This window comes from Mobula birostris, chromosome 4, assembly GCF_030028105.1.
Source record: "Mobula birostris isolate sMobBir1 chromosome 4, sMobBir1.hap1, whole genome shotgun sequence".
Classification (NCBI taxonomy): domain Eukaryota; kingdom Metazoa; phylum Chordata; class Chondrichthyes; order Myliobatiformes; family Myliobatidae; genus Mobula; species Mobula birostris.
The window spans coordinates 105,184,065-105,207,200 of record NC_092373.1 but is presented as its reverse complement, the minus strand read 5'-3'; the positions used below and the strand labels follow the sequence as shown (position 1 = coordinate 105,207,200).

At 44.5% G+C, this 23,136-nt stretch overlaps 1 protein-coding gene across 3 annotated transcripts in view; it reads right to left on the bottom strand.

Moving 5' to 3' along the window:
* The window catches only part of trim2b (tripartite motif containing 2b), a 227,051-nt gene that overhangs the window by 153,983 nt on the left and 49,932 nt on the right, over window positions 1-23,136 (bottom strand). For all 3 annotated transcript variants that reach the window (XM_072255852.1, XM_072255854.1, XM_072255853.1), the window contains exons 3-4: window positions 15,026-15,260; window positions 9,202-9,353 (exon numbers count right to left, since the gene is read on the bottom strand). In XM_072255852.1, coding sequence (XP_072111953.1) covers window positions 9,202-9,353; window positions 15,026-15,260 — 387 coding nt within the window. The remainder of the gene's footprint in view (window positions 1-9,201; window positions 9,354-15,025; window positions 15,261-23,136) is intronic.

The following is a 23,136-nucleotide window of genomic DNA, read 5'->3' as shown; positions in this document are numbered from 1 at the left end:
ACAGATTCCGTATCCGACTGTATTGTCGATGTTAATGATTCCGTATCCGACCGTATCAACCGTATTACTGATTCCGTATCCAACCGTGTCGATTGTATTACTGATTCTGTACCCAACCGTATCAGCAGTGTTACTCATTCTGTATCCGACCGTACCGATCGAATTACTGATTCCATATCCGATTATATCTGGTGTCACTGATTCCATATCCAATCGTTTGTTGTACTGCTGATTACATATCCGACTGAATTGGCGATGTTACTGATACCTTATCCGACCGTATCAATTGTATTAATGATTCTGTATCCGACCGTATCGACGTTATTACTGATTCTGTATCTGACCGTATCCGCGGTGTTCCTGATTCTGTATCTGCCCGTATCCGCGGTGTTCCTGATTCCGAATCCAACCATATCATTAGTGTTACTGCTTCCGTATCCAGCAGTATCAATCGTATTACGGTCGGATACAAATCCAGTATCGATCATATTACTGAATCCATATCCGACTGTACCGATCGTATTACTGATTCCGTATCCAACTGTGTCACTCATATTACTGATTCCGTATCTGACTGTATCGGGGGTGTTACCAATTCTGTATCCAACCATATCAATCATATTACTGATTCCGTATCCAACTGTATCAAATGTATTACTGATTCCATACCCGACCGTATGGGCGGTATTACTCATTCTGTATCTGACCGTACTGATCGAATTACTGATTCCATATCCGATTATATCTGCAGTGTCACTGATTCCGTATCCAATCGTATCAATTGTATTACTGATTCCATATCCGACTGTATCGGCATTATTACTGATTCCGTGTCCGACCGTATCAATTGTATTAATGATTCCGTATCTGACCGTATCAATGGTATTACTGATTCCGTATCTGACTGTATCGTCGGTGTTCTTGATTCCGAATCCAACTGTATCAGTAGTGTTACTAATTCCGTATCCGATCTGATTGATCATATTACTGATTCCGTATCTCACTGTATCGGCGGTGTTACTGATTCCATATCCAACTGTATCGATTGTATTACTGATTTCGTATCTGACCATATCGGTGGTGTTACTGATTCTGTATCCAACCGTATCGATGGTATATCTGATTCCGGATCCAACCGTATCGGCGGTATTACTGATTCCATTTCCAACCGTATCGGCGATGTCACTGGTTCTGTATCTGACCGTATTACTGCCTCCATATCCGACCGTATCGGCGGTGTCACTGATTCCATATCCGACTGTATTGGTGGTGTCACTGATTCTGTATCTGACCGTATTACTGCCTCCATATCCAACCGTATCGTTGGTGTTACTGATTCCGTATCCGACCGTATCGATCGTATTACTGATTCTGTACCCAACCATATTGGCGGTATTACTGATTCTGTGTCCAACCATATCTGCGGTGTTACTGATTCCCCATCTGACCCTATCAATCATATTACTGATTCCATATCCGACCATATCAGTGGTGTTACTGATTCCGTATCCGACCGTATCAATTGCATTACTGATTCCGCACCCAACCGTATCAGCGGTATTACTCATTCTGTATCCGACCGTACCGATCGAATTACTGATTCCATATCCAATTACATCTGCAGTGTCATTGATTCCATATCCAATTATATAAATTGTATTAGTGATTCCATATCTGACTGTATCGTTGGTATTACTGATTCCGTATCTGACCATATCAGCGCTGTTACTGATTATGTATCCGACTATATCGATGGTATTACTGATTCCGTATTCGACCGTATCAATTGTATTAATGATTTCGTATCTGACTGTATCGATGGTATTACTGATTCCGTATCTGACCGTATCAATTGTATTAATGATTTCGTATCTGACTGTATCGATGGTATTACTGATTCCGTATCCGACCGTATCGATCGTATTACTGATTCTGTACCCAACCGTACTGGCGGTATTACTGATTCCATGTCCAACCATATCTGCGGTGTTACTGATTCGCTATCTAACCCTATCGATCGTATTACTAATTCCGTATCCGACTGTATAGATCGTATTACTGATTCCGTATCCGGCCATATCGGCGGTGTTCCTGATTCCGTATCTGACCCTATTGATCATATTACTGATTCCGTATCCGACCGTATCGAACATATTACTGATTCCGTATCCCACCGAATTGGTGCTGTTACTGATTCCGTCTCCAACTGTATAGATCGTATTCCTGATTCCGTACTCGACCATATCGGAGATGTTACTGATTCCGTATCTGACCCTATCAATTGTATTACTGATTCCATATCCGACTGTATTGTCAGTGTTACTGATTCTGTATCCGACTGTATCGGCTCTGTTACTGGTTCTGTATCTGACTGTATCGATGGTATTACTGATTCCGTATCGGACCATATTGACGGTGTTACTGATTCCAGATCTGATCGTATCGGCCGTGTTACTGATTCCATATCCAACCATATCAATTGTATTACTGATTCCATATCCGGCCCTATCGATCGTATTACTGATTCCATATCCCACTGTATCGATCGTATTACTGATTCCACATCCCACCGAATCGGTGCTGTTACTGATTCTGTATCCAACTGTATCAGCAGTGTTCCTGATTCCGTATCTGACCCTATTGATCATATTACTGATTCCGTACCCAACCATATCGGAGGTGTTACTGATTCCATATCTGACCGTATCGATCATATTACTGATTCCGTACCCGACTATATCGGAGGTGTTATTGATTCTGTATCTGACCCTATCAATCGTATTACTGATTCCGTATCCGACTGTATTGTCTGTGTTACTGATTCCATATCCGACCGTATCGGCTCTGTTACTGGTTCTGTATCTGACTGTATCGATTGTATTACTGATTCCGTATCCAACCGCATCAATTGTATTACTGATTCCATATTCGGCCATATCGATGGTATTACTGATTCCGTATCTGACTGTATCGACGGTGTTACTGATTCCTTATCCGACCGTATCCATTATATTACTGATTCCGTATCCGATTGTATCGATGGTACTACTGATTCCAGATCCGACCGTTTCGGCGGTGTTACTGATTCCATATCCAACCATATCAATTGTATTACTGATTCCATATCCGACCCTATCGATCGTATTACTGATTCCATATACGACCCTATCGATCGTATTATTGATTCCGGATCCGACCGTATCTGCAGTGTTACTGATTCCATATCTGACCCTATAGATCATGTTACTGACTCCGTATCCAACCGTATTTGTCAGTGTAATTGATTCTGTATCCAACCGTATCGATCGTATTACTGATTCCGTACCCGACCGTATCGGATGTGTTACTGATTCCGTATCCGAACTTATTGATCGTATTACTGATTCCGTATCCGACCCTATCAATCGTATTACTGATTCCGGATCCAACCATATCGGCAGTGTTACTGATTCCGTATCTGACCCTATCGATAGTATTACTGGTCTCTTATCCAACTGTATCGATCGTACGACTGATTCTGTACCTGACCATATCGGCGCTGTTACTGATTATGTATCCGACTGTATCGATCGTATTATACTGATTCCGTATCCAACCGTATTAATTGTATTACTGATTCCGTATCAGACTGTATCGATGGTGTCACTGATTCCGTATCTGACCATATCTACGGTGTTACTGATTCCGTATCCGACCATATCGATCGTATTACTGATTCCGTATCCGACATTATTGGCAGTGTTACTGATTCCGTATCCGACCGTATCGATGGTATTACTGATTCCGGATCCGACAGGATCAGCAGTGTTACTGCTTCCGTATCCAACCGTATCGATCGTATTACTGATTCCATACCCGACCGCATCAGATTGTTACTGATTGCATTTCCCACCGTATCTGCAGTGTTACTGATTCCATATCTGACCCTATCGATCATATTACTGATTCCGTTTCCAGCCATATTATCGGTGTTACTGATTCCATACCCGACCATTTCAATCATATTACTGATTCCGTAGTGAAGGAGTGAGTGAGGGGATTGGCTGAGGAGCGGTTGATTTAAAAACCATTTGGGACCATCCTGCAACACAAGCGTTCGAGGTCGGATAAGGTGCGACAAGTGAAATGAATTAGTCAAAATATCAGCCAATATAATCATGGTTTGCTCTAGGGGAGCGGCCTTGTCGAAGGAAGTGCCTTTTGAGAAAAGTGTGAGTCTTTGTCTCAAGAGTCTTCGGCAAGGAGGCTGAGGGAGGAGACTATGCCACAGTTGGAGAGGGTGAGGAGTGGTGAAGAAATGACAGGTCAACTGATTCAGTGTGCTGCTTGCAAGATGTGGTAGGTCAGGAACGTTGATGGTGCCTCTGGCTGCTACAAATGTGAAAAGTGTATCCAGGTTCAGCTCCTGAAGGACCATGTTGAGGCACTGGAGAAGCAATTGCATGACCTCAGGTTCATCCAGGAAACCGAGAGTTTTCTGGACAGGACCAACAGCGAGGTCGTTACACCGAAGATATCGGAAGAAAGGGGGGGCGGAGCGACGATGAGGAAGGGATGGATGCTTGGAGTACAGGAGACCCCGGGGGATGTACCTCTTGATAACAGGTTCACCTTCTTGGAAGCTGTCGGGACAGAAGACAGTGCCAGTCTGAGAGGTGGACAGGGCTGCGAGTCAAAAATTGGCGCTGAAACAAAGCCGAGGAGACAGAAGTCAGGCAGAGCCATGGTAGTAGGGGACTCCATAACTGCTATTCACCAGCAACTTTTATGTGTGTTGCTTGAAATTCCAGCATCTGCAGATTTCCTCGTGTTTGGGGATTTAAGGATGGTGTGTTGCCTCCATGGTGCCAGGATCCAGGATGTCACAGACCGATTGCAGGGCATCCTCAAGGGTGAAGGTGAACAGCTGGAAGTGGTGGTGCATGTGGGCACAAATGACATCGGGAGGTTGAGGAAAGAAATTCTGTAGCGTGACTTCAGAGAACTCAGAAGGCTGAAAAGCAGGACCTCCAGGGTGGTTATCTCGGGTTAGTTTCCAGTTCCTTGTGCTGGTGAGGGCAGGAACAGGGAGACAGGGGATCTGAATGTGTGGCTGAGGAGCTGGTGCGGGAGGCGGGGATTTAGACTTTTGGCCCACTGGGATCTGTTTTGGGGTAAGGATGAATTGTACAGAAGGGACGGGTTGCATCTTAACAGATGGGGGACCAGCATTCTGGCAGGCAGGTTTGCCACTGCTACTCAGGTGTGTTTAAACTAAGTAGTGGGGAGAGGGGACGAACCAGAAATATAAGGATGCAGTTAAGGGGAAAGAGAGAATAAGAAAAGTTAAGAAAGACAACAGAATTAACGGGGCAGAAAGCTCAGGAAGGGATCGGAGAGTACGGCCAAATGCAATAGGAATCAATGTGAAAGGTGATGGGAGTTAAAGTATTAGTTTAAATGGATTAAAAGTATTATATATGAATGTACGGAGTATAAGAAATAAAGTGGATGAGCTTGAGGCTCAATTGGAAATTGGCAAGTTTGATGTTGTGGGAATAACAGAGACATGGCTGCAAGAGGACCGGGACTGGAAAATGAATATTCAGGGATATACATCCTATCGAAAGGACAGACAGGGAGAGGGAGTGGGGTGGCTCTGTTGGTGAGAAATGAAATTCAGTCACTTGCTAGGGAGGACATAGAATCAGGAGATGTAGAATCAGTATGGATAGAACTGAGAAACTGTAAAGGCAAAAAGACCCTAATGGGAGTTATCTACAGGCCCCCAAACAATAGCCTGGATATAGGGTACAAGTTAATTCAAGAGTTAAAATTGGCATGTCACAAAGGTAATACTACGATTGTTATGGGGGATTTCAACATGCAGGTAGACTGGGAAAATCAGGCTGGTACTGGACCCCAAGAAAGGGAGTTTGTGGAGAGCCTCAGAGATGGATTCTTAGAGCAGCTTATATTAGGAGTTGACTAGGAGTTGAGGATGCCATCGTCTACCTGCTGAACCGTGTCTATGCCCACCTGGACAAGCCAGCGGGCACTGTGAGGGTCATGTTTTTTGACTTCTCCAGTGTGTTCAACACCATCCACCTTGCTCTGCTGGGGGAGAAGCTGACAGCGATGCAGGTGGATGCTTCCCTGGTGTCATGGATTCTTGATTACCTGACTGGCAGACCACAGTACGTGTGCTTGCAACACTGTGTCCGACAGAGTGATCAGCAGCACTGGGGCTCCACAGGGGACTGTCTTGTCTCCCTTTCTCTTCACCATTTACACATCGGACTTCAACTACTGCACAGAGTCCTGTCACCTTCAGAAGTTTTCGGATCACTCTGCCATAGTTGAATGCATCAGCAAGGGAGATGAGGCTGAGTACAGGGCTACGGTAGGAAACTTCGTCACATGGTCTGAGCAGAATTATCTGCAGCTTAATGTGAAAAAGACTAAGGAGCTGGTGGTAGACCTGAGGACAGCTAAGGCACCGGTGACTCCTGTTTCCATCCAGGGGGTCAGTGTGGACATGGCGGAGAATTACAAATACCCGGGGATACGAATTGACAATAGATTGGACTGGTCAAAGAACACTGAGGCTGTCTACAAGAAGGGTCAGAGCCATCTCTATTTCCTGAGGAGACTGAGGTCCTTTAACATCTGCCGGATGATGCTGAGGATGTTCTACGAGTCTGTGGTGGCCAGTGCTATCATGTTGCTGTTGTGTGCTGGGGCAGCAGGCTGAGGGTAGCAGACACCAACAGAATCAACAAACTGATTTGTACGGCCGGTGATGTTGTGGGGATAGAACTGGACTCTCTCACGGTGGTGTCTGAAAAGAGGTTGCTGTCCAAGTTGCATGCCATCTTGGTCAATATCTCCCATCCACTACATAATGTACTGGGTGGTCACAGGAGTACATTCAGCCAGAGACTCATTCCACTGAGATGCAGCACAGAGCGTCATAGGAAGTCATTCCTGCCTGTGGCCATCAAACTTTACAACTCCTCCCTTGGAGGGTCAGACACCCTGAGCCAATAGGCTGGTCCTGGGCTTATTTCATAATTTACTGGCGTAATTTACATATTACTATTTAACTATTTATGGTTCTATTACTATTTATTATTTATGGTGCAACTGTAATGAAAATCAATTTCCCCCGGGATCAATAAAGTATGACGATGACTACTACTACTACTACTACTATTAGAGCCTACCAGGGAGAAGGCAACTCTGGATTTAGTGTTGTGTAATGAGCCAGATTTGATAAGGGAACTCGAGGTAAAAGGGACTATGGACCCATGAGGGAGGAACTGGCCAAAGTTGACTGGAAAGATACCTTAGCAGGGATGACAGTGGAACAACAATTTCTGGGAATAATACAGAAGGTGCAGGATGAGGTCATTCCAAAGAGGAAGAAAGATTCTAAGGGGAGTAAGGGGCGACTGTGGATGACAAGGGAAGTCAAGGACAGTATAAAAATAAATGGCAGACGAGCTGAACAGGTACTTTGGATCTGTCTTCACTAGGGAAGACACAATCTCCCAGATGTAATAGTGGCCAGAGTACCGAGGGTAACGGAGGAACTGAAGGAGATTCACATTAGGCAGAAAATGGTGTTGGGTAAACTGATGGGACTGAAGGCTGATAAATCCCCGGGACCTGATGGTCTGCATCACAGGGTACTTAAGGAGGTGGCTCTAGAAATCGTGGACACATTGGTAATCATTTTCCAATGTTCTATAGATTCAGGATCAGTTCCTGCGGATTGGAGGGTAGCTAATGTCATCCCACTTTTTAAGAAAGGAGGGAGAGAGAAAACAGGCAAGTTGAGGAAAAACTTTTTCACACAGAGGGTTGTGGATCTATGGAATGCTCTGCCTAAAAAGGCAGTGGAGGCCAATTCTCTGGATTCTTTCAAGAAAGAGTTAGATAGAGCTCTTAAAGATAGCGGAGTCAAAGGATATGGGGAGAAGGCAGGACAGGGTACTGATTGTGGATGATCAGCCATGATCACAGTGAATGGCCGTGCTGGCTCAAAGGGCCGAATGGGCTACTCCTGCACCTATAGTCTATTTACCGTATCGGTGGTGTTACTGATTCCGTTTCCGACCATATCAGAGTACAAAGAAGGTTCACCAGATTGATTCCTGGGATGGCAGGACTTTCATATGATGAAAGGCTGGATCGACTAGGCTTATACTCGTTGGAATTTAGAAGATTGAGGGGGGATCTTTTTGAAACATATAAAATCCTAAAGGGATTGGACAGGCTAGATGCAGGAAGATTGTTCCCGATGTTGGGGAAGTCCAGAACGAGGGGTCACAGTTTGAGGATAAAGGGGAAGCCTTTCAGGACCGAGATTAGGAAAAACTTCTTCACACGGAGAGTTGTGAATCTGCGGAACTCTCTGCCACAGGAAACAGTTGAGGCCAGTTCATTGGCTATATTTAAGAGGGAGTTAGATATGGCCCTTGTGGCTAAAGGGATCAGGGGGTATGGAGGGAAGGCTGGTACAGGGTTCTGAGTTGGATGATCAGCCATAATCATACTGAATGACGGTGCAGGCTCGAAGGGCCGAATGGCCTACTCCTGCACCTATTTTCTATGTTTCTATGTATTACTGATTCCGTATCCAACCGTATCGGTGGTGTTACTGCTTCTGTATCCGACCGTATCGGTAGTGATACTGATTCCGTGTCTGACCGTATCGATCGTATTACTGATTCCATATCCGACCGTATCAGTGGTATTACTGATTCCGTAACTGACAGTATCGGCAGGATTACTGATTCTACATTCAAAAGGCTAAGAAGATTTCTTTTCTCTCTGCAGCCTTCATTCATTTCTCTTTACTCACACAAATCAGTCATCATGGACCATCATTCTCTCACCATAGTCAAAAGCATTTATATCAGCTGATCAATCTTAGCCTTCACCTGATCAGACATTTCTTTTTTCTTTCCTGCCGTCCCTTCTCTATAACTTAAAAACACATTTTCCATGAATAAGAAGCATTTACTTTCTCTATCCACAAGTGCAGCTTGATTTGCAGACTATTTCTGGCACCTACAGATTTGTTTGCTAAAAAAGTTTGCTTAGCCTAATTAACTGATGTTTAATGAACCAGACTCATTATTATTATTACTACATTCGATACCAGCCAGTTCAATATTACTATTATGCCAAGTTCATGTTACAGTTAAATCGTACCTCTGTTTTGCAGACTCTAGTTGCATCTGCAGGGAAGCTTTGTGCTGCTCGACTACATCCTTGAGAAGAACAGTTGGGTGCTCAGCATGCTCTGCTTCTGTACATTCATGACACATGGCTGTCTCACAAGACTGGCAATAAAACTCCATCACCTGTAAAAAGACAGGAGCGTGTTACATTCGATGGATGGGGGAGGTGTGGGAGAAGCAAATGGAAGTAACTTGCACACAAATAATTCAGTGTGGCTGACACAGCCTTTTATAAAGTTGCAACAATGTCTCAACTTCTATATGCCAGGTGCCTGCTTTGCCACCCTACTTATGCTTATTGTCATGTATGACATTGTGGGCATCACTGAACCGTGGCTGAAAGAAGACTATAGCTGGGAGCTTGACATCCAAGGATACAAAAGGACAAGTAGTATGGTTCTGTTGGTAAAAGATTAAATAAAATCATTAGAAAGAAATGACATAGGATCAGAAAGTGTTGAAACGTTGAGGATAGAGCTAAGGAACTGCAAGGGTGAAAAGACCCTAGTGGGAGCTATACACAGACCCCCAAACGGTAGTCAGAATGTGGTCTACAAATTACAATAGGAGATAGAAAATGCATGTCAAAAGGGCAATGTTACCATGGATACAGGGGATTTCAATATGCAGATAGATTAGGGAAATCAAATTGGTGCTTGGTCCCAATCCCAAAATGTCTACAAGATGATTTTTTAAAGCAGCTCATGGTTAAGCCTACTAGGGGATCTATTCTGGATTGGGTGTTGTGCAATGAACCGGCATTGATTACAGAGCGTAAGGTAAAGGAATCCTTAAGGATCAGTGATGATAATACAATATCTGTGGAATTCTCTGCCACAGGAAGCAGTTGAGGCCAGTACACTGGCTATATTTAAGAGGGAGTTAGATATGGCCCTTGTGGCTACGGGGATCAGGGGGTATGGAGGGAAGGCTGGGGCGGGGTTCTGAGTTGGATGATCAGCCATCATCATAATAAATGGCGGTGCAGGCTCAAAGGGCCGAATGGCCTACTCCTGCACCTATTTTCTATGTTTCTAATAGAATTCACCCTGTAATTTGAGAAGAAGCAAAAGTCAGATTTATCAGTATTGCACTGGAGTAAAGGGAATTACAGAGGCATGAGAGAGGAGCTTGCCGAAATTAATTGGAAAGGGTGATGGCAGAGGACCTATGGCTGGAATTTCTGAAGCAATTTGGAAGGCGCAGGATAGATACATCCCAAAGAGGAAGAAATATTCTGAAGGCAGGATGACACAACAAGTGATGGATAAGAGAAGTAAAGCAAACATAAAAGTGAAAGAGAGGGCATATAATAGAGCAAAACTTAGTGGGAAGATAGAGGATTAGAAGGCAACGGGGAGATAACAGAGGATTGGAGGATAGCCAATGTTGTCCTGCTCTTTAAAAAGGCTCTAAACTAAACCAGGAAATTATAGGCCAGTGAGCCTGACATCAGTTGTTGAAAAATTATTGGAAGGTATTTTAAGGGACCAGATATATAAGTATTTGGATAAACATGGACTGATTAAGGATAGTCAACATGGCTTCAGGCGTGGTAGGTCATGTCTAACCAAACTTACAGAGTTTTCAAAGTTATCAGGACAATGGATGAAGGCAGGCAGTAAATGTTGTCTACATAGACTTTAGTAAAGGCATTTGACGAGGTGCCACATGGGAACCTGGCCAAGAAGGCTCAGTCGCTCGACATTCAGGATGAGGTGGTAAATTGGATTAGACATTGACTTTGTGGGAGAAGGCAGAGAGTGGTCAGAGAGGGCTGCCTTGCTGACTGGGGGCCTATGACTAGTGAAGTGCCGCAGGGATCGGTGCTGGGTCCATTGTTGTTTGTCATCTATGTCAATGATCTGGATGATAATGTGGTTAACTAAATCAGCAATTTGCAGATGACACCAAGACTGGGGATGTAGTGGACAGCGAGGAAGGCTATCATAGCTTGCAGAGGGACACGCATCAGCTAGAAAAGTGGGCTTAAAAAAAAGGGTAGATGGAATTTAATGCAGGAAAGTGCGAGGTTTTGCGCTTTGGTAGGATCAACCAGGGTAGGTCTTACACAGTGAATGGTAGGGCACTGAGGAGTGTGGTAAACAAAGGGATCTGTCCATAATTCATTGAAAGTGGCATCACAGGTAGATAGGGTCATAAAGAAAGCTTCTGGCACGTTGGCCTTCACAAATCAATGTATTGAATAGAGGAAACACACAAAATGCTGGAGGAGCTCAGCAAGCCAGGCTGCCTCTACACAAAATGTATAAGATGTTGGTGAGGCCTAATTTGGAATATAGTTACTCCCCAAGTTACGAACATCTGACTTATGGACAATTCGTACTTACGAACGGACTGCCATAAAGCCTATTATATTAAAAATTCGTCGGCTCGAGGAAGGAGAACGCTGTCCGCCATTTGAAGTCTGGTCAAGTTGCCATTAACGTTGTGTTGAGTGTGTCCCATTTAACCTGTCTCAGTGCAGGTGGACTTTAGGACCCAGGGGAGCTCAGGACCCGCCACCTGCGGCAGCTGCTGAATCCGCAGTGTTTCTGTTCTGTTGACGGACGCGGTAAACAAGTTAAAATTATGGATCAATAATTCCCAACTCATGTCACTCTGTGATGAAGAATTTGTTACAAGTAGGGGTTGGTTCAATCGTTTCAAAGTGAGGGCAAATTTACATAATATTGAAGCGCAAGGTGAAGCAGCGAGCGCTGCGAGTGATTTTCCTGAAATGTTGAAAAAAATTATTGAGGAGGGAGATTATTTGCCAGACCAAATATTGAATGTAGACGAGACTGACTTATGCCTGAAAGGGCCTACATTTCGAAAGAGGAAAAAAGTGCATCAGGGCATAAGGCATCAAAGGATAGGCTAACCTGTTCCGACTTACGTACAAATCCGACTTAAAGACAGACTTAGGAACGGAGCTCATTCGTAACCCGGGGACTGCCTGTATTGTGTGCAGTTTTGGTCACCTACCTACAGGAAAGATGTAAATAAGGTTGAAAGAGTGCAGAGGAAACTTACAAGGATGTTGCTGGGTCAAGAGGACCTGAGACATAAGGAAAGATTGAATAGGCCAGGATTATATTCTTTAAGATGTAGAAGATTGAGGGGAGATTAAATGGAGGTATATAGAATTATGAGGGGTATAAATAGGGTAAATGCAAGCAGGCCTTTTCCACTGAGATTGGGTGGGACTACAACCAGAGGACATGGTTTAAGGGTGAAAGGTGAAATGTTTAAGGGGAACATGAAGGGAAACCTCTTCACTCAGAGGGTTGAGAGAGTGTGGAATGAGCTGCCAGCAGAAGTCATCCATGCAAACTCGATTTAAAAAGTTTAAGAGAAGTTTGGATTGGTACAGGTAAGGGTATGGAGGGCTATAGTCCCAGTGCAGGTCGATGGGAGTAGGCAGTTGAAATTATTTTGGCATGGTCTAGATGGGCCAAAGAGCCTGTTTCTGTGCTGTACTTCTCTAAGGCAAACTAAAAAGTCATAAAGAAGGAAAAGATTGAATACGAAGGTAAGTCTGCCAATAATATTAAAGAGGATACCAAAAGTTTCTTCCGATATACAAGGCATTTAAAAAAAAGACAAGAGTAGACTGCTGGAAAATGACGCTGGAAAGGTAGTAATTGGGTACAAGGAAATGCTGGATGAACTGAATTAGCATTTTGCACTAGTCTTCAATGTGGAAGACTTTAGCAATATGCCAGAAGTTCAAGAGTATCAAGGCAGAAGTGTATGAAGTTGCCATTACTAGGGAGAAGTTTCTTGGGAAACTAAAAGGTTTGAATCAGATAAATCACCTGGATCACATGGTAGACACCCCAGGGTTCTAAAGGTCATGGCTGAAAAGATTGTGGAAGTATTAGTAATGATCTTTTAAGAATCAATTGATTCTGGCATGGTTCCAGAGGAATAGAAAATTGTAAATGTCACTCCACTCTTCTTCTAGAAGGGAGAGAGGCAGGAAAAAGGAAAGGAAATTATAGGTCAGTTAGTCTGGCCTTAGTGGTTAGGAAGATGTTGGAGTCAATTGTTAAGGGTGTGGTTTCAGGGTAATTAGAGGCATATGATAAAATGGACCATAGTCAGCATGGTTCCTTTAGGGAAACTCTTGCCTGATAAATCTGTTGGAACTCTTTGAAGAAATAACAAGCAGGACAGACAAGGGAGGTGATGGTGTACTTAGGTTTTTCAGAAGGCCTTTGACAAGGTGCCACACAAGCTGCTTAGAGGGTTGGACCCAGGTGCAGAGGAACGGCAGGGTCTCCAGGAATAGAGGGAAACAAGAGGTTAAACATCAGAATACCAACAGAGCCTTGGTGGAGCAACACCACCAGGTAATTCATCCTCCCTGCCACAATGTCTCCACTAATTGGGAGACCTCTTTAAATAATCATAGAATGCAGGCAACGTGTGCCAGCCACAATAAACTTGACAAGGTTAAACCTGAGACACAAGGGCTTAACACCTCAACTTAACCTATTGATTAGCGAATACAGGTGCTCAAAACCCCCCCAGAAGCTCGATGCTCTATGGCAAGCCACAGGGGCTGATTAGCAGGAGGAGTGAGTGGAAATAAAGGGAGTCTTCTCTGTTTGGCTTCCGGTGACTAGTGGTATTGCACAGGGGTCTGTGTTGGGACCACTCTTTTTACGTTATCAGTCAATGATTTGGATGACAGAATTGATGGCTTTGTGCCCAAATTCGCGAACGATATGAAGATAGGTGGAGGAGCAAATAGTTTTGAGGAAATAGGGAAGCTGAAGAAGGACAGATTAGGAGAATGAGCAAAGAAGTATCAGATTGAATATAGTGTCTGGAAGTGTATGGCCCTGCACTTCAGTAGAAGAAATAAAAGCACAGGTTATTTTCTAAATTGGCAGAAAATTTAAAATTCTGAGCTTCAAAGGAGGTTCATGAACACGATTTTGGGATTGAAAAGCTTGTCGTACGAGGAGTGTTTGATAGTTCTGGGCCTCTACTCACTGGAATTCAGAAATATGATGGGTGAGCAACACACACAAATCTGCAGGAACTCAGCAGGCCAGGCAGCATCAGTGGAAAAGAGTTACAGTCTATGTTTCGGGCCGAGACCCTTCATCAGTCCTGCAGTCTGCAGTTCCTCCGCACTTTGTATGTACTGCTTTGGATTTCCAGCATCTGCAGGTTTTCTCCTGTGAATAATGAGTGACATCATCGAAACTATCAAATGTTGAAAGGCCTCGATGGAGTGGATGGGGAGAGGCTGTTTCCTATGGTGGGGGAGTCTGAGACCAGAGGTCATAACCTGAGAATAGAGGGGTGTCCTTTTAGAATGGAAATGAGGAGAAATTTCAGTAGCCAGAGGGTGAAGAATCTGTGAATTCATTGCACAGGTGCTGTGGAGGTCAAGTCATTGGTTATATTTAAAGCAGAAGTTGATAGATTCTTGATTAGTCATGGCATGGAGGGATTCAAGGAGCAGACTCAATAGGTGAAAAGTCCTAATTCTGTCCCAATATCTTATGGTCTCTTAGGGAACTATACCCTTGGACCCTTTGGGTTCTCTTTTTATCAATATTCATTTGTGCCCTTTCATTTCCTGCATGCCCCACTCTACATGGACTTCCAAAAAATGCATCACACTCAGATGGATTCATTATCCTGCTGTAGCCTTGTACAACCTTCTTCTTTATCCAAGATTCATATTGTTATCAAGAAACACAAGAATAGAAAGTCAACCTGTTTAAAATTGCATCAGAGTACAGACACATTCAGTACTATAACCAACTTACATTTCCATCATGATTTGGGCAGGAAAGGGGTTTTCCGGCTGCTCCTGCTGCAATAGTCTCCAGAATGGAGTCCTCATGATTGTTGTCAGGAGTCCGCTGAAGAACATCCATTAGGTTTGTAATGAAAAAATTATTCTGCAATGCAGAAACTCCCTTTTCAGGCAAAATAGAGGTCTGACGGCAGATTGGGCAGGAAAGTGATAAACTATAGGCAGGAATGTAGTTTTGCAGGCACCTGATGAGCAAATTAAAGTATCATTTAGCTATAGGAAATGCTTTCAAAATTAACATTGAATTTGAAAAAGAATTTTAATCTCCAAAATCAATAATAAATGACAGAAAGACACCATAAACATTTCAATAGTCATTTTCAGGAACAGAATTGTCCTGCAATTGCAACCATTCTGGAATTCTACTCGACAGACTTCAACATAAATGTTGGCATGAAACAATTAATGCAACAATATCTCAGAGATGTTTTAAAACTGAATGATTGGTAGTTTCATTTAAAATTTCCTCAGAATTGCAATGCGGTGGTACTTCAATGGAATGCAATATAATAAACCCGTCTGTGAAGAAATAAAGAAAAACTCAACTTCAAGACTGAGAAAGTAATATAGGTATTTTTTGAACAAAAGTAACAACTTTTCATTTCTATTAGACACTACTAAAAAAAGGCAACCACTTACTTCAAGCTGTTTGTCCTTAATTTTAGCCAGTGGAAACTGAAAATGAACTTCCACAGAGAAGATTCCACATAACAAGCATCTAACTAAACTGTTCATTTTAAATCGGCCAATTTAGGTCGTACTGAATGACAAGTGAAATCTGCTCTTTTTCAGGCAGTACCACAGACATTACACCCTACCATAAAGTCCATCAGAATAAAAGCTTACAATTAAACTAAACTGGAATATTATCAAAGTCAGCAGTTTATCTACAGAGATAGCATGAGATTGCCTCTGCCAACAATGAAACAAATGTCCATTTCCATTGTTATTATGCACTCTTATTTTTTGAAACAAATACTTGTAAACTAAATCTTTCTAACATGCACCTATTAAATACAGTGCTTCATGGAATGGATTTGGGGAAAGGCGGCCAAGGCTAAACAGTGTAAAACAGTAAAACAGGCTGATATGCTTGAACGTTCTGATCAGAAAGAGGATGTGTTAGAGCCATTGAAAAACCAGGACAGATAAGTCCATGGGGCCGGATGGGATGTACCCCAAGATACTATTCTAACAGAAAATGAGGGAAGAGATCATTGCAACATTGCTGATGATCTCTGCATTCCCACTGGCCGCTGGATGATTGTGGGGTGGCAAATGTTATTCCTTTGTTCCAGAAAGGGAGTAGGGGCAATCTTACTACAATGGTGGGCAAATTATTGGAGAAAATTCCAAGAGACAGGATTTATGAGTATTTGGAAAAGCATTGACTGATAGTCAGGATGCCTTTGTGAAGAACAGGTCACACCTCACAAGTCTGATTGAATTCTTTGAGGATGTGACAAAGCACATTGACTCAAAGAGATTCAAAGTACATTTATAATAAAAGTATGTATGCAGGTATGTTATATAGGACTAGATGTTAATATCCCTTATTTGCACTCCTGAGACATGCTGCCCAGACTCTGTGGGGTGGCCCAGTGAGTGGTGGCATCTTCTGAGTTATCAAGTGGTCACCCTCTTTCCTCAGTGTTTCGCTGATAGGCCCACGACACCTCCGGAGGGTTCAGCAGTGAACCCTGGCATCCCAGCCTCACCCCCTAGATGCCTTTCACTCAGTTGGGGGCCGAGATGGAATCCTTTCTCTTCATCCAAAGCCAATGACTACCCTTTTCAGCAGTGCCTGAGAGGTCTTTGACGGTTTGTCGGTGTGTCTTCCCTCGCACTCCCAACTCCTGGAGTAGCCTTGATGTTGATGTGGCTACTAATCCTCTGCTGCCTACTTCGACCAGTCGGACCCTTGCTTTACAGCCATGTTGTTGCGCATCGGCTGCAAGCTTAGCATACCTCAGCTTCTTGCGCTCGCAGGCCTCCTCCACTGCATCCTCCCAGGGCACTGTAAGCTCGATGATGTAAACGAGATGGAGCACAAGGTCTGGTCTGAGGTTGCTTTTCACGATTTCAGTTGGGAAGCACAGCCTCTGGCCTAAGTCTGCCACCATCTTCCAATCACGTGCCCTGCCTAGCCGGCCGGTGTCTGGACTCCATGTATCGAATCTGGCTTGACCCTCACCTTCCCAGACAAATGCTGTTAATGGCCAGCAGGATGAAGGGGGAGGGAGAGTGTTGACGCTCATCCGCCGTCTTTCCAGTACTGCTGCAAGACACCATAGCACCTGGTTGTGCTGCCAGGTGCATCGGCCTTGAGTAAGGCTGGTCCTGCAGCCCACTAGAATGTGCTTTAGTGTTGCTGAAGTCGGGCAGAGGGAGCATGTGGGGTCCTCTCCATATTACTGGCTGAGATTCATGGGAGACAGCAAGACATCGAAGGCAGCCCTGATGGTGAAGCTCACTTTGAATGTCCCCATCTCCCACAGCTCCTTCCAGGAGACCTTTCTTTTCTCCACTCCCTTCCATCTCATCCATTGTCCTTGCCTTGCCTGAGTGATGGCCTTTGCGCACCTTGCCGTCTCCTCCTGCCGACATATCTCTCTGAGATGGAGCAGCCTTGTTCCAGGCTGGTGTACTGTCCCCAAGGTCAAGACCGCTCCTCCCTTGCTGCACTCGGCCTCGATGTCCCCATGCTCGAGTGCCGCCTTTGCTTGCTCGGTTGCTTCTGATGGAGTCAATTTCCTCCGAGTATCCAGGATGTGGGCAGCTTGTGCTACAAATGGATCACTTGCCTCTGTTAACATCATCTCCAGTCTTACTTTGGAGCATTTGTACTCCTCTGAAAGACTGGAAATGGGTAGCTCTAGGACTCCTTTGCCATAGAGCTCTATGCTGCTGAGGCACCTGGGAAGACCAAGCCACTTCCTTACGTATGAGCTGATCAGTCTCTCCAGCTTTTCCACCTTCGAGACTAGAACTTCATACATAGTTAGTGGCCACATGAGGCGTGGAAGGAGCCAAACTGCATACACCAGAGCTTCAACTTGCCAAGGCGTGTGGTTCTGTCGATGCTCTCGGGGCTACTGATGGCAACTGATCTACCTGCTCCATGTCTTTGAGGAATGCATTATACCACTGACCTAGGCTCTTCACAGGCTTCTCGAAGACTGTTGGAATCGTCTCATTGCCCATGTAGAAGCTTTGGTCCACCAGCTTCCCCTTGGTGCTACAGATGCTTCTGGACTTGCTCGGCTTGATCTCCTGCCAAACCTGCTCAATGTTCTCTTGAAGATTTCTCAACAGGCGTACAGTACAAGCCTTGGTCGTGGTGATGTTGTGAGATTGTCCATGTATGCTCTGATAGGCGGCAGCCTCAGGCCAGGTCTTATGCGCTGTCCTCCAACCACCCATCGAGATGCTCTAATGATCACCTCCATGGCCATGGTGAAGGCTAATGGGGAGATAGTACAACCGGCCATGATTCCCACTTCCAGATGTTGCCACACTGTGGTGTCATCTGCTGTGGAAGTAGGCCTTAACGAGGTGTGAAGGGCCACTGGGACCCTGAAGAAGTCAAAAGCAGTCCAGAGGAGGTTATGAGGGACCGAGCCGAAGGCGTTGGCGAGGTCCAGGAACGCCACGTGAAGAACTGTTCCCTCCTTCTTGGCGACCTGGATCTGATGCCAGATGGTGCAAGCATGTTCCAGACAGCCAGAGAAGCCTGAGATCCCTGATTTCTGGATTTATGTATCAATCAGATGGTTTCTTTGCAGATATCTTGACAGCCACCACACTGAAGAAGATTTTGCCCTCAAAGTTTAGGAGACTAATCTGGTGGAACTGGCCGATTTCTAATGAACCCTTTTCCTTTGGGATCAGGATTCATCCAACTTTCTGCCAGGATGTTGGTATCTCCTGCTTACGCCATACCACCTTCATGAGCCTCCAAAGGAACCACAGGACACCTGGTGCATTTTTGTGGAACCTGTATGGCATTCCATTGGGACCTGGGGCTGATGCGGCCTTTGCTCTATGCACAATTTTCTCCATCTCACTCCATCTAGGTGTGCTAATATCTAGTTGGTGTTCTGGTGGATGGATTGGTGGCATGTCAGGTGGGAGGGTGATCTCTTTGTGGCATCAGTTGTCTGCGTATAACTTTTCCAGGTGTTTTTCCAGTTCTGCCTTTGACACTGAAAGACTTCCACTCTTCTCCTCCTGTGAAGAGACCCTTCACAAACTTGAAGGGATCTTCATAGAAGCTTGTTCTTGTCCGCTCCTTCTACTGGCACTTCCTTACCAGGTCCTCAGCCCTCCTCAGTGTCGCAAGCTTGCTCCAGATGTCTGCTTGCAACAGTTTTATGCCTTCCTTCTCCTCCTCTGTGGCCTTCCTCCATTGTTTCTTCAGCTGCCTCCTCTGTCTGACTAGATGATCTATTTCCTTCTGTCTCCTGGACTTAATGGGGATCGTCGATGTAGTTTTCTTCCTCTCTAGCACTCCAAAATGTTCTGCTCCATAGCTATAGATTAATTCCTCATTCTTTCCACCTTTTTCATGGTGGTGCCTCTGAGTGTCTCTAAGATGTTGGAGAGGTCATCATTGACCTCCTCCCACATTGTCTTCTCTCAGGATTTTGGCCACTTGATCAACGGCTTTCGCCCCTGGATCTTCTTTTCTGTTGCAGGTCGTAATGGGCTGGGTTCAGGTTGCTCTCTTGTGCCTTGCTCTTCCTCCGCTGGGACAGGGGTACAGGTGGCCCCCGTTTTCCAAACGTTCACTTTACGACATCCCGCTGTGACGAAAGACCTACATTAGTTACCTGTTTTTGCTAACAGAAGGTGTTTTCACCGTTATGAAAAAAGGCAGCACGTGATAAAAGGCAGTGTGCACCTGAACAGCCAAGCTCCTCCCCTGGAACTGCATTCTAGCCTGCATTGCTTAAACACATGCTTTATCTCGATTTATTTTGTGTATCCGTTAGCAAGATGAGTTCTAAGGTATCGGAAAAGCCTAAAAGAGCTCATTAATGGTGTTACACTTAGCATAAAACTAGACATAATTAAGCATTTCAATCATGGTAAATGAAGTAAGGACATTGTCCGTGCGTTGAACTTGCCTGCGTCCACCATTTGCACTATTTATACGCAGAGAGAAAGAATTTTGAAAGCTGCCGATGTTACTATTGGTTCTGCTCGTAGCAAAGTGGTCTCTCTTAGTCGGCATCCAATAATGGATAACATGGAAAGTCTAGTGCTTGAGTGGATTGATGGGTGTACAAAGCGTGGTGTTCCATTAAGTTTTCTTATACTTAAGGAGAAATCAGTCAGTCTTTTTAATAAGCTGAAACAGAAAGCATTGGACGATGGTGATGAAAGTGGAATTTAAAGGTAGTCATGGGTGGTTTGATCGGTTTCTGAGGCCAGGGCAGCTTCATAGTTTAAACAGTGGTCCCCAACCTCTGGGCCGCGGACCGATACATTGCCGCGAAGAATGCAGCGGTACAGTGGTAGTCGGAATGCACCCAGCACACCTTTAAGAAAAAAGCCGAAATAAACAAGCTAATTAATTAGGTGCCACCCGGCACGTAAATGTCGGCCCAGATCAGAGGCGATTGCCAATTGCATCAGGTGGTTATTTGTATAAGCAAGTGTTTAACTGTGACGAAACTGCAATTTATTGGAGTCTTCCCGATTCCGGTAAGTGAAACTACATTGTAAATACATTATTTCTACTTTATATAGGCGGTGTGTTTTTATGTGTTATTTGGTATGATTTGGCAGCTTCATAGCTTAAAGGTTACTGGAGAGAGGGTTTCTGCCGAGAGCACTTCCGCGAGATTTTCGCTGCATTAGACAGTGCTGCAGGAAAGAATTTCTACTTTATATAGGCTGTGTATTTATCATATCATTCCTGCTTTTACTATATGTTACTGCTATTTTAGGTTTTTTGTGTTATTTGGCATGATTTTGTAGGGTTTTTTTGGGTCTGGGAACGCTCAAAAATTTTCCGATATTAATAAATGGTAATTGCTTACTCACTTTACGACATTCCGGCTTACGAACCATTTCATAGGAACGCTCTACCTTCGGATAGTGGGGGAAGCCTGTATTGAGGTCCTGCAGACTTTGGGTTTTGTCCTGCTGCTGAATTTCAGTCGACTGACTCGACCTGCTTCTCAAAAAGTAGCTGTCGATGCGAGGTCCCTGTTGCCCCTTCTTCAGGCATCCTTTCCTGCCCTGATGTATTTCCAGGCCTGTAGTGGAAGTAACCTTTGCCCAGCCACACACGCAGTTCTTGTGCTTGTGTCCTGCTGCAGCTGCTGCAGCCATAGGTATGCTGATCATCCGACTCACTGTCTGTTCCGTCCTGTATCAGTTGCCAGGTTGTCTACCAAAGAGTCATCTTCCGCCTCCGCTCTCGCTGACTCAGGGGGTATCTTCTTTACAAGTTTTCGTAGCCAAGGATGGGTGGGACCCTCACACCTTTGCGTGCTGGATCCCGCTGCCGTGGGTAGCTAGCCCGCGGCAGCTCCAGTGGGGTCTGTTCCTTCCTACCAGCTGTCTTTCCAGGCTGTCACAAGGTCTTTCCCTAGTTGTCAGCTGCTCTTTCACAGCAGTCACTGGTTCACCATATGATCAGGTATGTTATATAGGACTAGGTGTATGCAACCCTGAGATTCAGCCAGGAAACAAGAAGCCCAAAAGAACCCCTTGAAAAAGACTAACAAACACCCAATGCACAAAGAAAACGAATTGCACAAACGGCAAGAGAAAAGAGCAAAAATCACGGAATATAAAACACCAACCAGTAAAATCATCATGAAAAGAGTCCAGACATATTCAGTTCAGTAAGTTCACTTCAACCTAGCGGTGTCATTTGCTACCTGCAGGCCTTCCCACTCAAAATCATCCAAAATAGCAACAAAAGAAGGAGTGGCCAGAAACCAGAAACACAAATAATGTGAATTATAGAGTCCAATCCACAAACCATAGATTAAACCTTCCACAAGGCCATAACTACAGCACTGAGAAACGGAGGCATGGGCTCCAGGCTGCACACTTCATACAAAACCTCATGAATACCCTCGGTGGCAGCAAAGCACCAGATTTCTCAATCAATGGAGGGAGAGCAGTGGAGGTGTGTATAAGGCATTTGATAAGGTTCTCCATGGTAGGCTCATTCAGAAATTTAGAAGGCATGGCATCCAGAGAAAGTTGGCTTACCAACAGAAGGTAGACCGCAGTAGCAGATGGAGAGCGGAGTCTGCAGGGACCCCGCTCTCCGTGATTTTTATAAACGGCAGATGAGGAAGTGGAAGGGTGCATCAGTAAGACTGTAGATGGCACGAAGTTTGGTGGAGCTGTGTGGAAGGTTGTTTCAGATTGCAACAGCAAGTGGCATATTAGAGTTCAACATGGAAAAATGTGAAGTGATTAATTTTGGAAGGTCAAATAGGGATGTTAAGAAGGTATATGGTGTGTAGCTCTTACCATAGAACCATAGAAACTACAGCACAGAAACAGGCCCTTTGGCCCTTCTTGGCTGTGCCGAACCATTTGCTGCCTAATCCCACTGACCTGCACACGGACCATATCCCTCCATATTCCTCCCATCCGTGTACCTGTCCAATTTATTCTTAAATGTTAAAAAAGAACCCGCATTTACCACCTCATCTGGCAGCTCATTCCATACTCCCACCACTCTCTGTGTGAAGAAGTGCCCCCTAATGTTCCCTTTAAACTTTCCCCCCCTCACCCTTAACCCATGTCCTCTGGTTTCTTTCTCCCCTTGCCTCAGTGGAAAAAGCCTGCTTGCATTCACTCTATCTATACCCATCATAATTTTATATACCTCTATCAAATCTCCCCTCATTCTTCTACGCTCCAGGGAATAAAGTCCTAACCTATTCAACCTTTCTCTGTAACTGAGTTTCTCAAGTCCTGGCAACATCCTTGTAAACCTTCTCTGCACTCTTTCAACCTTATTTATATCCTTCCTGTAACTTGGTGACCAAAACTGAACACAATATTCCAGATTCGGCCTCACCA